Genomic DNA, 12,881 nt, shown 5'->3' on the forward strand with positions numbered 1-12,881 from the left:
GTTAGTTTTTGTATATTATCGGCCCCTTCGACACATTTGCTTTGTAGTTAATTTATGTTTATTCCAACAAATGTCTGAATGAAGGAGGAAAAAACAAAATGAGTTCTACTACTAGAAAAAAAATCAGGTATAGTGCCTTTAACCCCTTAACTCCCACCTGAACCGAGCACATTTTCTCCAGTTTGGCTTTACCCCAGTCCAAAAGCTTCTGGAAAAAAAAAGTGTGAAAATAGCAACAAAACTGAGACGAAAACAATGATGGAAATGTGACAAAAAAGTGAGAAAACATTGACAAAAAAGGGACGAAAGATTGATGAGAAAGTGGCAAAAATGTCACAAGAAATTGACAAAAAATTGATGAAAAATGACCAAAATGTGACAAAAAATGACAAAAAAATGACAAAATTTGATTAAAAAAATGACGAAAAAATGACAAAAATGTTTCAAAAAAATGACAAAATTTGATAAAAATTAATGACGAAAAAATGACAAAAATGTGACAAAAAAATGACAAAAATGTGGCAAAAAATGACAAAATTTGATTTAAAAAAAAAATGACTAAAAAATGAAAAAAATAATGACAAAATTTGCTAAAAAATTGACGAAAAAAATGAAAAAAATGTGAAAACAAATGTGACAAAAAAATGAAAAAAATGTGACAAAATTTTATAAAAAATTGACGAAAAAATGAAAAAAAATTGACAAAAAATTTGACAAAAAATGGACAAAATGTGACAAAAAAATGACAAAATTTGCTAAAAAATATGACGAAAAAATGAAAGAAAATTGACAAAAAAATGAAAAAAATGTGACAAAAAAATAAAAATAAATAAGAAAATGTGACAAAAAAAAAGAAAAAAAACAAGTTACAAAAATGAGTTGAATACCCAGCAAAAAAATGATGGAAAAAAAAAATCTGATGACGTGAGGAAAAAGATCCTCTCGGTTCAGGCGGGAGTTAAGAGGTTTATGGTCCATAATGGTTACCACAGACTGGGTAAATAACCATATGTTGTGAAAGGGGTTGAAGAGCGGGGAATGTCAGGACACGAAACCCGTGACGCTTGGATGTGGCCCAGTCCAGAGTCTATTGTTCATGTTGAAAGTGTGATTCCCTTGTTCGGTGGTTCGCGTGGTCAGATGGTGCCGTTGGCGGGCGACGACAGCTCGGCGATTTTGTGGTTCATCTTCTGATTGGTCCAGTCCCTCGTGATGTCGTCGAGGTGGGAGTCGAAGTCGACGAGCGCCACGTGGTCCCCGGAGTCCAGGAGCTGAGAGGCCACGGCGCGAGTCTCCTCCCACTGGCGCATCATGATCCTGCACACATGGGTTTAATGAAGAGCGGCGTGTTGAAACGGTTTTTCTAGATGCAAGTTGGCCATTTTATACTCACTACTGCCACCTCAGGTCATACGTGTAACTGCAGCTTCTATATTAAGCTTGTGCATGACTTTATGAGTGACAGTGCAGGATTTTAGAGGCAGTTGTGGTGAACAGGTCTGAGCTCATTCTACAAATTTTTGCAATTTTGCAAAAAGACGACAAAAATCCAGCAAAAAAAAAGACTAAAATCCAGCAAAGAAAATGATAAAAATCCAGCAGAAAAAGACAAAAATCCAGCAGAAAAAAATAAAAAAAATCCAGCAAAAAAAATACAAAAATCCAGCAGAAAAAATGACTAAAATCCAGCAGAAAAATGACAAAAATCCATCAGAAAAAAATGACTAAAATCCAGCAAAAAAAGACAAAAATCCAGCAAAAAAAAGACAAAAATCCAGCAGAAAAAATGACAAAAATCCAGCAAAAAAAGACAAAAATCCAGCAGAAAAAAATAAAAAAATCCAGCAAAAAAAAGACAAAAATCCAGCAGAAAAAAATAAAAAAATCCAGCAAAAAAAAGACAAAAATCCAGCAGAAAAAAAAGACAAAAATCCAGCAAAAAAGTGACAGAAGAGCAGCAAAAAGTAATAAAAAAGTGACAAAAACACATAAGGGAAATAAAAAGCGACGACAATGGCATAGAGGAGAGAATGCATTTGGTTTTGGCAGGTGGTGAGAGGTTAAAGAAACCATAAAAAGAATTCTAAAATGTGTACGTTAGTGTCAGATGCCCTCCCATATCTCACGTGTGTTTGTCTTTGAGCGTCCATCTGGAGTCCTTGCGCTCGTACATGACGATGGGAGGAACCCTGTAGTCCGGGGACATCTTACTGCCGTCGAGCTGCAGACCAGACACAACACGTCATCCACATGCAAGTCCTGTTACCGCCTTTACCCAAATCTGAACGTCCTTTACCATTAACAAAACCGCACTGTCGAACTGTTCCGCTATTTTGTCTGCGATCTTCAAGGCACAGGGCGTCGGGCTGCGAACGAGAGACACGAAAAGTTAAAAAATCACTAAAATCACTAAAACCCAGCCGGCCATGGTGTTTGGAGGAACCACAGCCCAGAACACCTGACGGAGGCAACCAGGAGGCACCAAAACAGATTAGATTCAACCCCTTAACTCCCACCTGAACCGAGCACATTTTCTCCAGTTTGGCTTTACCCCAATCCAAAACGCTCTGGAAAAAAGGTGAGAAAATAAGACAGAACTGAGACGAAAACAATGATGGTGTGACAAAAAAGTGACAAAAAATTTACCCCAAAAAATGATGAAAAAGTGGTGTCACAAATGTCACAAAACAATTGACAAAAAATGACAAAAATGCTACAAAAATGTCACATAAAATTGACAAAAAGGACAAAAAATGACGAAATTTACAAAAAAATGAGCAAAATATTGATGAAAATGATGAAAATTATGAAAAAGTGGCAAAAATGTCACAAAACAATTGACAAAAAATGATGAAAAAAATATGATGAAATTTTTTTAAAAAAGTGGCAAAAAATGTACAAAAAAATGACAAAAATGCTACAAAAATGTCACAAAAAATTGACAAAACAATTGACAAAAATGACAAAAAAATGACAGAAAGTGACAAAAAAATGACGAAATGAAAAAAAAAAGATGAAAAAAGAAAAAAAAAAGTGGCGAAATATTGACAAATAAATGATGAAAAAGTGGCAAAAATTACAAAAAATGTGACAAAAAATGGACAAAAAATGACAGAAAGTGACAAAAAAATGATGAAATAAAAAAAAAAAGATGAAAAAATAACAAAAAAGTGGCAAAAAATTGCCAAAAAAATGATGGAAAAAGTGGCAAAAATGTGACAAAAATATAAGAAAGATTTGACAAAAAATTTACAAAAAATTGCCAAAAAAATGACAAAAAAGTTACAAAAATGAGTTGAAACCCTCCAAAAAATGGAGAAAAAAAATGTGATGACGTGAGGAAAAAGATCCATTTAGATGAGTTTTGCAGATCTTAGCTTTCAAATGAGGTGTTACACTGGCCTACAGGATTTGGGTAAATCTGCACTGGATAAAATGCTCTCGGTTCAGGCGGGAGTTAAGAGGTTAATGTATATTAGGCCTGTTTTGGCACTGCCATCATTTAGAGATTTATGGCTTTATGCATGTTCATTTATACTGTTAGAGCTCCCACTAGTGGATCTTCGATGGTACTGCAGGTCGTGTTTATACATCTGTATGTAGCCTGCCCACATGTTTGTTAATATAGATTTTTATTGTTTTTCTGTTTTAGATGACCACAACCACTCACCCACCCCTAACCCTTACCTTAACCCAATTCTAACCCTAAAACCACACACAAGAACACACACACAATCTAGTCAAACTGAACACTTTAAGAATCACTTGTAGCTGGTGTAGGGCTGTACCTGCTGTCAGACACACAGGCGTTGGCTTGATAATATCCCACAATCCTCTGCTGCGTCTGTGAACACCACACGTCCACCTGCAGCAGAAGCAAAGATCACACCAGCCCGTTTATGTGACGTTCTGCGGTTCACTCGGTCCACGTCTGTACCTGTGTGAGAGCGAGCTGAGTGATGGGAGCCAGAGACAGGTGCGAGTGCAGCAGCGGCACACAGTCGGTGACGCAGAGGGCGCCCCCTGTGGAGCTGGAGGAGAGCAGCAGGCCATTGACGCTGCAGCGCGGGAACAGGCAGGCGTGAAGGTACATCTTCACGTAGGCCTGACAGGACAGCTCCACTTCGCCCATTATCAGATCTAGCAAAGGCCACACTGGGGTGAGAGCGGAGAAGAGGAAATAATGAGTAAAGCAGCGAGAAAATTAACCTTCTCAAAATCATTGTTATATTATCTTGTTTTGACATAAACTGATTTTTAGAGAAATGGAGATGATCTTTGCAATATTTAACCTCATTTTTTCGTTCATTTCTTATCACATTTTTTCAATTTTTTTGTCAATTTTTTAAATCATATTTTTATCACATTTCTGTCATTTTTTTAATCATTTTTTTTGTCATTTTTTAATCATATTTTTGTCACATTTTGTCATTTTTTTAATCATATTTTTGTCATTTTTAATCATATTTTTGTGACATTTTTGTTATTTTTTGTCACATTTTTGTCATTTTTTTAATCATATTTTTGTCATTTTTAATCATATTTTTGTCACATTTTTGTTATTTTTTTTATCACATTTTTGTCACATTTTTGTCATTTTTTAATCATATTTTTGTCACATTTTTGTTATTTTTTTGTCACATTTTTGTCATTTTTTTGTCACATTTTTGTCATTTTGAATAATATTTTTGTCACATTTTTGTTTTGTTTTTTTCGTCACATTTTGGTCACTTTTTTGTCACATTTCCATCATTGTTTTCGTCTCAGTTTTGTTGCCATTTTCACAGCCTTTTTCCAGAAGCTTTTGGACTGGGGTAAAGCCAAACTGGAGAAAATGTGCTCGGTTCAGGTGGGAGTTAAGGGGTTAAGACAATCGCGATGTTTTTCCTCATATTATTCAGTTTGACTGGTCACTAATGTGAATGATAAGGGGTCACCATTTGTGGATTGACCTTTTGGATGTCTCTTATGATTGTAACACTAATGCACACTTGAATTAACCAAATATCCCCTTAACCCCCACCTTAACCGAACACATTTTCTCCAGTTTTACCCAAATCTAAAACCTTCTGGACTGGAGCTCACAGCCTATAGGCCCGTAAAAGAGACCTACAAAACTAATCTAAGCTTCTTCCTTGTTTTTGTTATCACGTTTTAGTTGCGTTTCTATCATGCGTTCATCACTTTTTGTTGCAACATTATTGCCACTTAACTAACATTTTAATTTAATGGCTTCCTATTTCACTGTTTCCAATCAAAGAAATCAGGTATAGGGTCATTTTTTTGTTGGGTATTCAACTCATTTTTGTAACTTTTTTGTCATTTTTTTTCGTCTAATTTTTGTATTTTTTTGTCAAATTTTCATCACATTTCTGTCATTTTTTTTCACATTTTTGTCATTTTCCCCCCACATTTTTATCATTTTTTGGTCACAGTTTTCCCACTTTTTCATCAATTTTTTGTCACTTTTTTGCCAATGTTTTCTCACTTTTTTGTCACATTTCCATCATTGTTTTTGTCTCAGTTTTGTTGCTTTTTTCACAGCTTTTTTCCAGAAGCTTTTGGACTGGGGTAAAGCCAAACTGGAAAAATGTGCTCGGGTCAGGTGGGAGTTAAGTCGTTAAGAGGATATTGCCACAAGAAAAACACATAAATACCAATTCATGTGTACATTAACATTATTGTTTGACTGCAATATAATGTTTAGAAGGATAATAGTCAACAGCTATATGTATAGTATTAAACACTAACACCTTTGTTAAATGCATCTGCTCTTATTGCACAATACCCTGACATTTGCTCAAAACGGCAATTTTTATACCACCTTGAAGGACCTATACCTGATTTTACTTCTAGAAATGGAATGAAAATGATTTTATCCTCCTTTAGTAAATTGCAAACTCAAATTCGTGTAGGGAAAACAGCGTGCATCAAACAATAAACCATTTGTATCAGTTTCATGACCTTTCAGGCTATTTTTGTGTCATTTATGTGAACGTGACCCTGAAAAGTGACCCTGCACGTTGTGAAATTTGCCTTTAAACTTGTCCTTGTAAAGAATGTGGATGCTACAAATATATTAGGAAAGTTATGAATGAGTTTGGACCACAACTACTAGTTTAATTTAGTGGCTTCCCCTTTCATTGTTTGCAATCCAAAAATCTGGTATAGGGCCTTTAAATAAAATTCCGATAACATTTTGATGGAACCCTCTCTCTGCTAGTCAGATATTCATAAAAACATGGACAAACACACTTAAATCTTGGTTAAATGAATAGACTGAGGCTGATGCGTGAGTGAATGAAGCCACTGCTGTGTTTTATATCATGTGTCAATGAGAAGAGCGTTTTCCAGCACGAATTCAAAGATGAAATCCATAAAGTTGAATCGGGCTAGCTGTTAGCTTTAGCACTTTAGCATCACAGGCAAATATCAATTAAAGCTTACCGTAAACGGGTCAAAATACACTCTTCTCTTCGTCCAAAATCCTGCTCTGGGATCTGCGTTTCAGACGAGAAAAACGTGGCCGTTTATTTAAGATTTTAATGAATTTATTTATGAAACATTAGCACTGAGCTAACGGTGACAGCCTGACAGTTCCCTGGAATAACACCCGCCCAGATAGTACAGGAAGCTCTCTGATTGGGCGTTTGGGGAAAATCCTGGATGTTGATTGGACGAAATGTTTGTCAGTCATTGCCCCAGCTGTCATTGCGTACGTTTGTGACCACAGCGCCTCAAGTGGATCGGAAGCAGTTTTATTAACCGTTTTGAGATTTTCTTTATTAGAAATCTTTGTTTTTGGATATTTATGATGTTCGTTTAGTGTTTTCATTGTGGATTGATTTTATTTACCTCCTATGTGGTTTTATAATTGAAATATGTTTTTTCTTTACATTCCTGCACTTTGAAAATTAAACTTGCTACAAAACTTCCTTGTAGCTGCAATATTTATGCTACTGTAACTATAATAATCTACGATTAGGACTAGTACAATAAACTTACTTCATAGGTTTAACAGAATAAAGTTGCCTTCAAGGTTCTCCTGGATTCTACAGATATAGTCCTTTAGTCATTTATTGGTGGAGTACATAAGCTGTGGTAGGCAAATGGAATAAATTCTCCTGTCCAAAAGTCCGTGGTCAAAATAAATATTAAAGTAAAAGTAAAGGACAGGACAAAACACAAGGCAAATCATGTTTAGATTTATTCAATTTCATAAAGATTTACTAACAATGGTTTGATTAACCAATAAATAAACCAGCAAGCAGCAACAAAAACTACTGCGTGATACAATAAAAAGTTACTCAGGTAAAGGTGCAGCACTTGTGTAAATTTAACGGAGTATGATCAAACCATTATTTGTTGGCTTAAAGTATAGAGTACTTCATACTCAATACTCTATACTCTAAGCAACCCATGCCTGACCATGTTGTCAAAAAACAACAAAGATACCAAAGTACCAAAATAATAACTCAAGAGCAAAATGTACTGTAAAAACCTACTTCAGTAAATGTAACAAAGTAATACCTCTGGAAATAGTGCATTTTGGGTAAAATAAAACAAATTACAAAACTTTATAATACAGTGGGAATGCAAAAAAAAAAAAAAAAAACGTCTCAATGTGCAATTGTGCATAAAACATATAAGCTCATTAATTCCCTTTTCAATAAAAACACATTTGATTAATACTATATCGAGAAAAACATTCCAAAAACTACTCTTAGAAAATACTATATCAATAAAATCTATTACAAATTTGTGCATTAAAAATGTTTCCTGAGGGACTGTGTATTAAAGACAATGGAGGGAATTGAATAAAACAATGAGAAAGATTCAGTGCAGACCCTCCATGGTGTCTCTGTAAACACATTCATAGCTTAACATTTTTAAAATGAGGTGCTGGGGTGTAAAACCTCAAACACCAAAAAGCAGCAGCGTAGTCAGAGGAGACTACATAAATCATGATCCTATCATCCTCAGTAACTATTAAAGGTACAGTCCACCGTTTTTCACACTGAGATATGTTCTTACCTGAGCTTAGACGAGTTCATGTGTACGTGTCTGGTCTTCACGTGTGTCCTCAGTCCAGGAAACACAGCACAGACGGCGTTAGCATTTAGCCTCTCCTCCTCTATAGCTCCAAACCAGGTGAAGACAGAAGCTACCAAACTCTTCCACGTTTTCCCCATTTAAACATGGTTAAAATAAAACAATGTGGATTTTCTAAGGCGTAAGGATACCAGGAGTAGTTCGAAATCCGCACAGTAATATCTTCACTTTACCCCCGGCTCACATTAAATCCGTTTAAGGTCCGTTTACGGTATCCGCGAACTTAGAAAGTCATTCAAACCAATGTTGCAGACTCACACTGCTCCGCGAAGTCCGGGTCCGGCTACCGAGGCCGTCTGGCGGCAATGGAAAGAATCCGCAAGAAGTGTATTTTTGCCGGACGCCGGAGCCCCAGCGGATCAAGCTGGTCTCGTGAGGAAAGAAATCGATCTGCTCGCTCCTTATTTGGTCTCGTTTACCACCTGTACACGCACGTAACGTCGTAAATGTAAACATTTCTCCATTACCGGTCACACGGGGGCAGTAGTGTGTTAAAGCATCCACTTCACTGAGGAGTCGTTGTTTTTGGCAAATACGGCTTTTGTTTACAAAAACTACGTATATCCGGGGCTAATCATCACGTAAACTCGCTCCAAGCGGGAAACCCGCGCACTTCTGTTCTCGCGAGTGCGTTTCTGTGCCTGGAGCAGCGTCTGACGCCGGAGCCGGCGGAGCCACAGTGTCAGCCGGACTCACTGTGAGTGGTAGTTTGGGGCAAACCTGGACTGGATCAGGACCGAACCCAGACAGGACCCGGACCGTAGTTAATGTGAGCCGGGGGTTACTGTGCGGACACCGAACTACTCCTGGTATTATTACGCCTTAAAATATAGTTCCCGTTTTTTCCGCTTAGAAAATCCACATTGTTTAATTTTGTGTAATTATACTTTGTAGTGGAACACTTCACGTAACCATATTTAAATAGGGAAAACGTGGAAGAGCTTGGTAGCTTCTATCTTGTCCTGGTTTGGAGCTATAGAGTCTAATTGCTAACGGCGTCTGTGCTGTGTTTACGTGGTTGAAGGCAAATGAATTCGTCTAAGCTTAGGCAAAAACATATCTCAGAATGGAATAACAGTGGCCTGTTCCTTTAACAAACAACAGAAATAATACAAAAAAATAAGATCTTACTTGGCACATTGGCACTTTGGGAAATGTTTTGGGAAAGCTACGTTTCAGCACCAGCTTCTTGTGCTGTTTCCTCTAATCTAACCTAGAATGTTGAGACCACATGTGCATGAAATCAACCAGCCTCTTATTGCAACATTTACCCTGCTCTCTCTTCTGAAGTTTCTTGTTGAGCAGAGTTTCACATTGAAGTTTCCTTGTCCAGGCAGTTTGTGTGACCGTTTGTGTGACCGTTCTCAGTCGGCGGCTGAGACTCACTGTTCCCTCCTGATTTCAAAGGGACACTGCTGCCAGGTTCTTCATCACTAAAACAAATGCAAAAGAGTCTCATAAAGTAAGTAGTAGAGGAGTAGCATGAATTGTCGATCAATCATAAAAAAAAATCCTCAACAAATGGAATTGTCTGTATTAGCTGATATTACATTGGTATATTACACTGTTTCCACCCAGCATTGAATAACTGTTCTGAGATCTACTGAGATCAATCGGCCAGAGTCCAGATCTTAACCTCATTGGGAATCTTTGGGATGTGCTGGAGGAGGCTTTGCGACGTGGTCACACTCTCCCATCATCAATACAGATATAATAAAAAAGCTAATAAAAGCTAAAGGCGCTACGACCAAGTATTAGAGCATTTTTGTTTTAAATATCTTAATGAAGTGTAGAAAGCACTCACCGTGAGGTAGGAGGAGTGTTAGGAAGTGAGATGTGCTTTTTCTTCAGCTTTATGAGATTTTAGGTAAAAAAGAGAAAAGAAACAGTTCACAGCTCAAAGCATTTTACATGCAGCTCTGGGCACAGACACAGAAGAAAAGCTCAGAGTCAATGGGCGAAGGCCCGACCAACTAAGCGCCCGACAGTGTTTTGTTTAAAGGGATATTTAAGGATATTTGACATAGGGCCTCATTTCCTAGTTATCCAGAGTGTTGCTGATTTCTGGAGTTATATTTTTTTGTAATTCATGCAGTTCTTATGTTTGAAGAGTTTCGTGGCGCTAGGCTAATTCAAGGCTAGTGCATTTCTATGGTATCAGCTAGCCTGCATTAAAAACAGTGTGACCCGCTCCACAGAGCACCTGAGGCAAATCACTTATAACCCCAGACTAACCATATAAATGTCTGTGTCCATAGAGTAATTTTAACCATTTTGCATTTAAAATAACTTATACTTGAGCAGCATCAGCTTCGTGGTTGTATAAGCTACGCAGCGGCGGAGTGATCTGCTAGAAAATAGTCCCTCAAAATGCGATTATTCATGTGATGCAAGGTCAGTTATATTCCAAAAATATCTCCAGAAATCAGCAACACTCTGGATAACTAGGAAATGAGGCCCTATGTCAAAAATCCTGAAATATCCCTTTAAGGAAGATAAAACCAGTAACACATACCTTGTGACAGTAGTAGATTAGGAAACACACTACTGCGGCAACAATCACAGCCAGTATCCAGAGGTAGTGGAGGTTATGATTCTTCGGAGCTGCGTAATCGGAAAGAAAAAATTCAAACGACACAGTGAAATATTCAGTCTATATTGCACCTGTTTTGTAAGATTTCATTAGTATGATGTCAATAAAGCTTATACAGCTTAACATCCTATCTAAAGCACACAGCAAACATTGCTCTAAAAAGAAAATCAATATATTTTTTATTCAGAATATTCTCTTTCATAGCCCAATTAAAATGCCTGGAAAAAAGTTCAGTGCACGAATACTTAACAGTTAATATCATAATTATAATAACTGTATTAACCTCTAATAGCTTGTTTAAACCACATTTTAAATCACTAATGACGACCATTACTCTACAGGGGGATCACATTTCGGGCCAGACCAAAATTCAAAAACCCAAAATTTCAGACAAAACAGTGTAATAACAATAAATGACAAAAACATGAAATACTGTCAAGCTTTGTACTCCAGTGTATGACTGTGATGTGAGTGTTTCCTTGGTGGAAAATTGGGACCTAACTGATAAATGATGAAAAAGTGCTTCTAGAATTGCAAACATGTTTTTGCTTTGTTACTTAAATGAAACACTCACCTGTCTCCTTGTACGTCGTGCTGTTCGTGCTGTGTTCAGTGCTGACAGTACAAGTGTATTCATAAGGAGGGTCGGGCCGAGGTACAGAGCTGTTCACAGAGAACAATCCTGTGTCTGAGCGATTCACAGAGACCTGAGGGTCTGTGGAAGATTCAGGGTTCCTGGTCCACTTCAGTGAAGGCTTTGGGTAGATATCATGAGCCTGACAGTACAGGTCACCAACGGAGGAAACATTCACCTCTGAAACTGGAGCTGAGAGAGGAAGAAAACAATGGTTGGTTCACACTTTCACACATAAGGGTTTGTGTATTTAGTTTGTTTCTAAACTGAAGTCTGACATAAGTTCGTATAAGTGTGAGTCTGGTGTGTCTGGTTTATGAATAATAATCCATAGAGAAATAACTGCCCAAACACAAATACTCACAACTAAGACACGGAGGGGGTCATTTACTAAGCCTTGAGCTACATTGCGAGTAATACTTAAAATTAGCGAGGGGCACCTGATTTACTATGAGAAAGTGTGTGTATATATCATCAGCAAAGGTGATATGCAAATGAGTTTACAGCGCGAGCACAATCTGCGCAAAACTGCTACAGCTCTTATTCCTGACTGAGCACCTTTGAGGGAACATTTAGAAGTTTGATGGATATATGACAGATGTCCACAGTCAAAAATTATTAATCTAATTAAAAATACATATATTATTATCGCAAATAAATACTCTTGGCTTTAAAGAAACAGCAAAGAGACATTGCCTGTGATTTGTGTCTGTTGCCTTCAGTTATTTAAAGTATGTGACTGTGTTAGTGCAGGGGAAAAAAAATAAACAAAAACAACTCCAAGCCCTCCATGCGCTCCTCCAGCGGTCTCCTCGCACTGGTCCGAGGAGCATCACCTGCTGCGCGTACGGAACACTCATGTTTGTCCGAGGACTATGAGATTTTTATCATGGACTCCTCGAAAGCAGAGAATATCGATCCAGCAGGAATACACGTGCGCACTTTGGAGACGCCCGGCAGGTGAACAGCGAACATTCAGCTCGTGCCTCCTCGTGCAGCCTGTCATTAAAACGCCGCTGCGCACAAACCCCCGCGGATTTCATAAGGACTTTAAAAGGATGTGGGATCTGTGATCTTTAGTTTGATGCAAGCCGCAGGTTTCGTGTTCTTCCTGTAAGCCACGTTTCTGTGTTTTTGTGGCTACAAGGAAAGGAAGTGAGAAGGAGATTAACATATGGGTCTGACTCTGAGGTAACGCCGGAGTGAATAAAAATACTTCCTCCTCTCCTTTGCCTCTGCATCAAGCCTTCTCCACCAACACGCTCAGCTACAATAACCCCGCACACCATTAAAACAATCCAATTATAATTGTATCTTTATAAATGAGCCAAATGCATGAAGGTTTACACCTGCTTCTCCCGCGTGTTCATTTCTTACACTGTTTTACTTCACATCGTCGTGATAAATACAATAGCGATCGCTAAACACAATCATTTGCATTTTACCCGCCTCAAATTTTTAGCATTTCGGCAAAATTGCCTTTGTTTGCATATTCATGAGGACCCATGCTCTAAGTTTGCTGTTTTTTAGAAAGGCGCTTGC

General features: G+C 37.7%; 1 protein-coding gene across 1 annotated transcript; it reads right to left on the minus strand.

The window, feature by feature from the left end:
* Positions 1 to 985: 985 nt before the first annotated feature.
* emc9 (ER membrane protein complex subunit 9) lies at positions 986 to 4,141 on the minus strand. Its single transcript, XM_079576618.1, has 5 exons — positions 3,938 to 4,141; positions 3,789 to 3,865; positions 2,297 to 2,366; positions 2,127 to 2,221; positions 986 to 1,317 (listed from the first exon to the last, which is right to left on the minus strand). The coding sequence occupies exons 1-5, from the start codon at positions 4,130 to 4,132 to the stop codon at positions 1,137 to 1,139; spliced, it is 618 nt and encodes a 205-aa protein (XP_079432744.1). The 5' UTR covers positions 4,133 to 4,141; the 3' UTR covers positions 986 to 1,136.
* Positions 4,142 to 12,881: the final 8,740 nt, after the last annotated feature.

Source organism: Gobius niger (assembly GCF_951799975.1).
Source record: "Gobius niger genome assembly, chromosome: 18".
NCBI classification, from domain to species: Eukaryota; Metazoa; Chordata; class Actinopteri; order Gobiiformes; family Gobiidae; genus Gobius; species Gobius niger.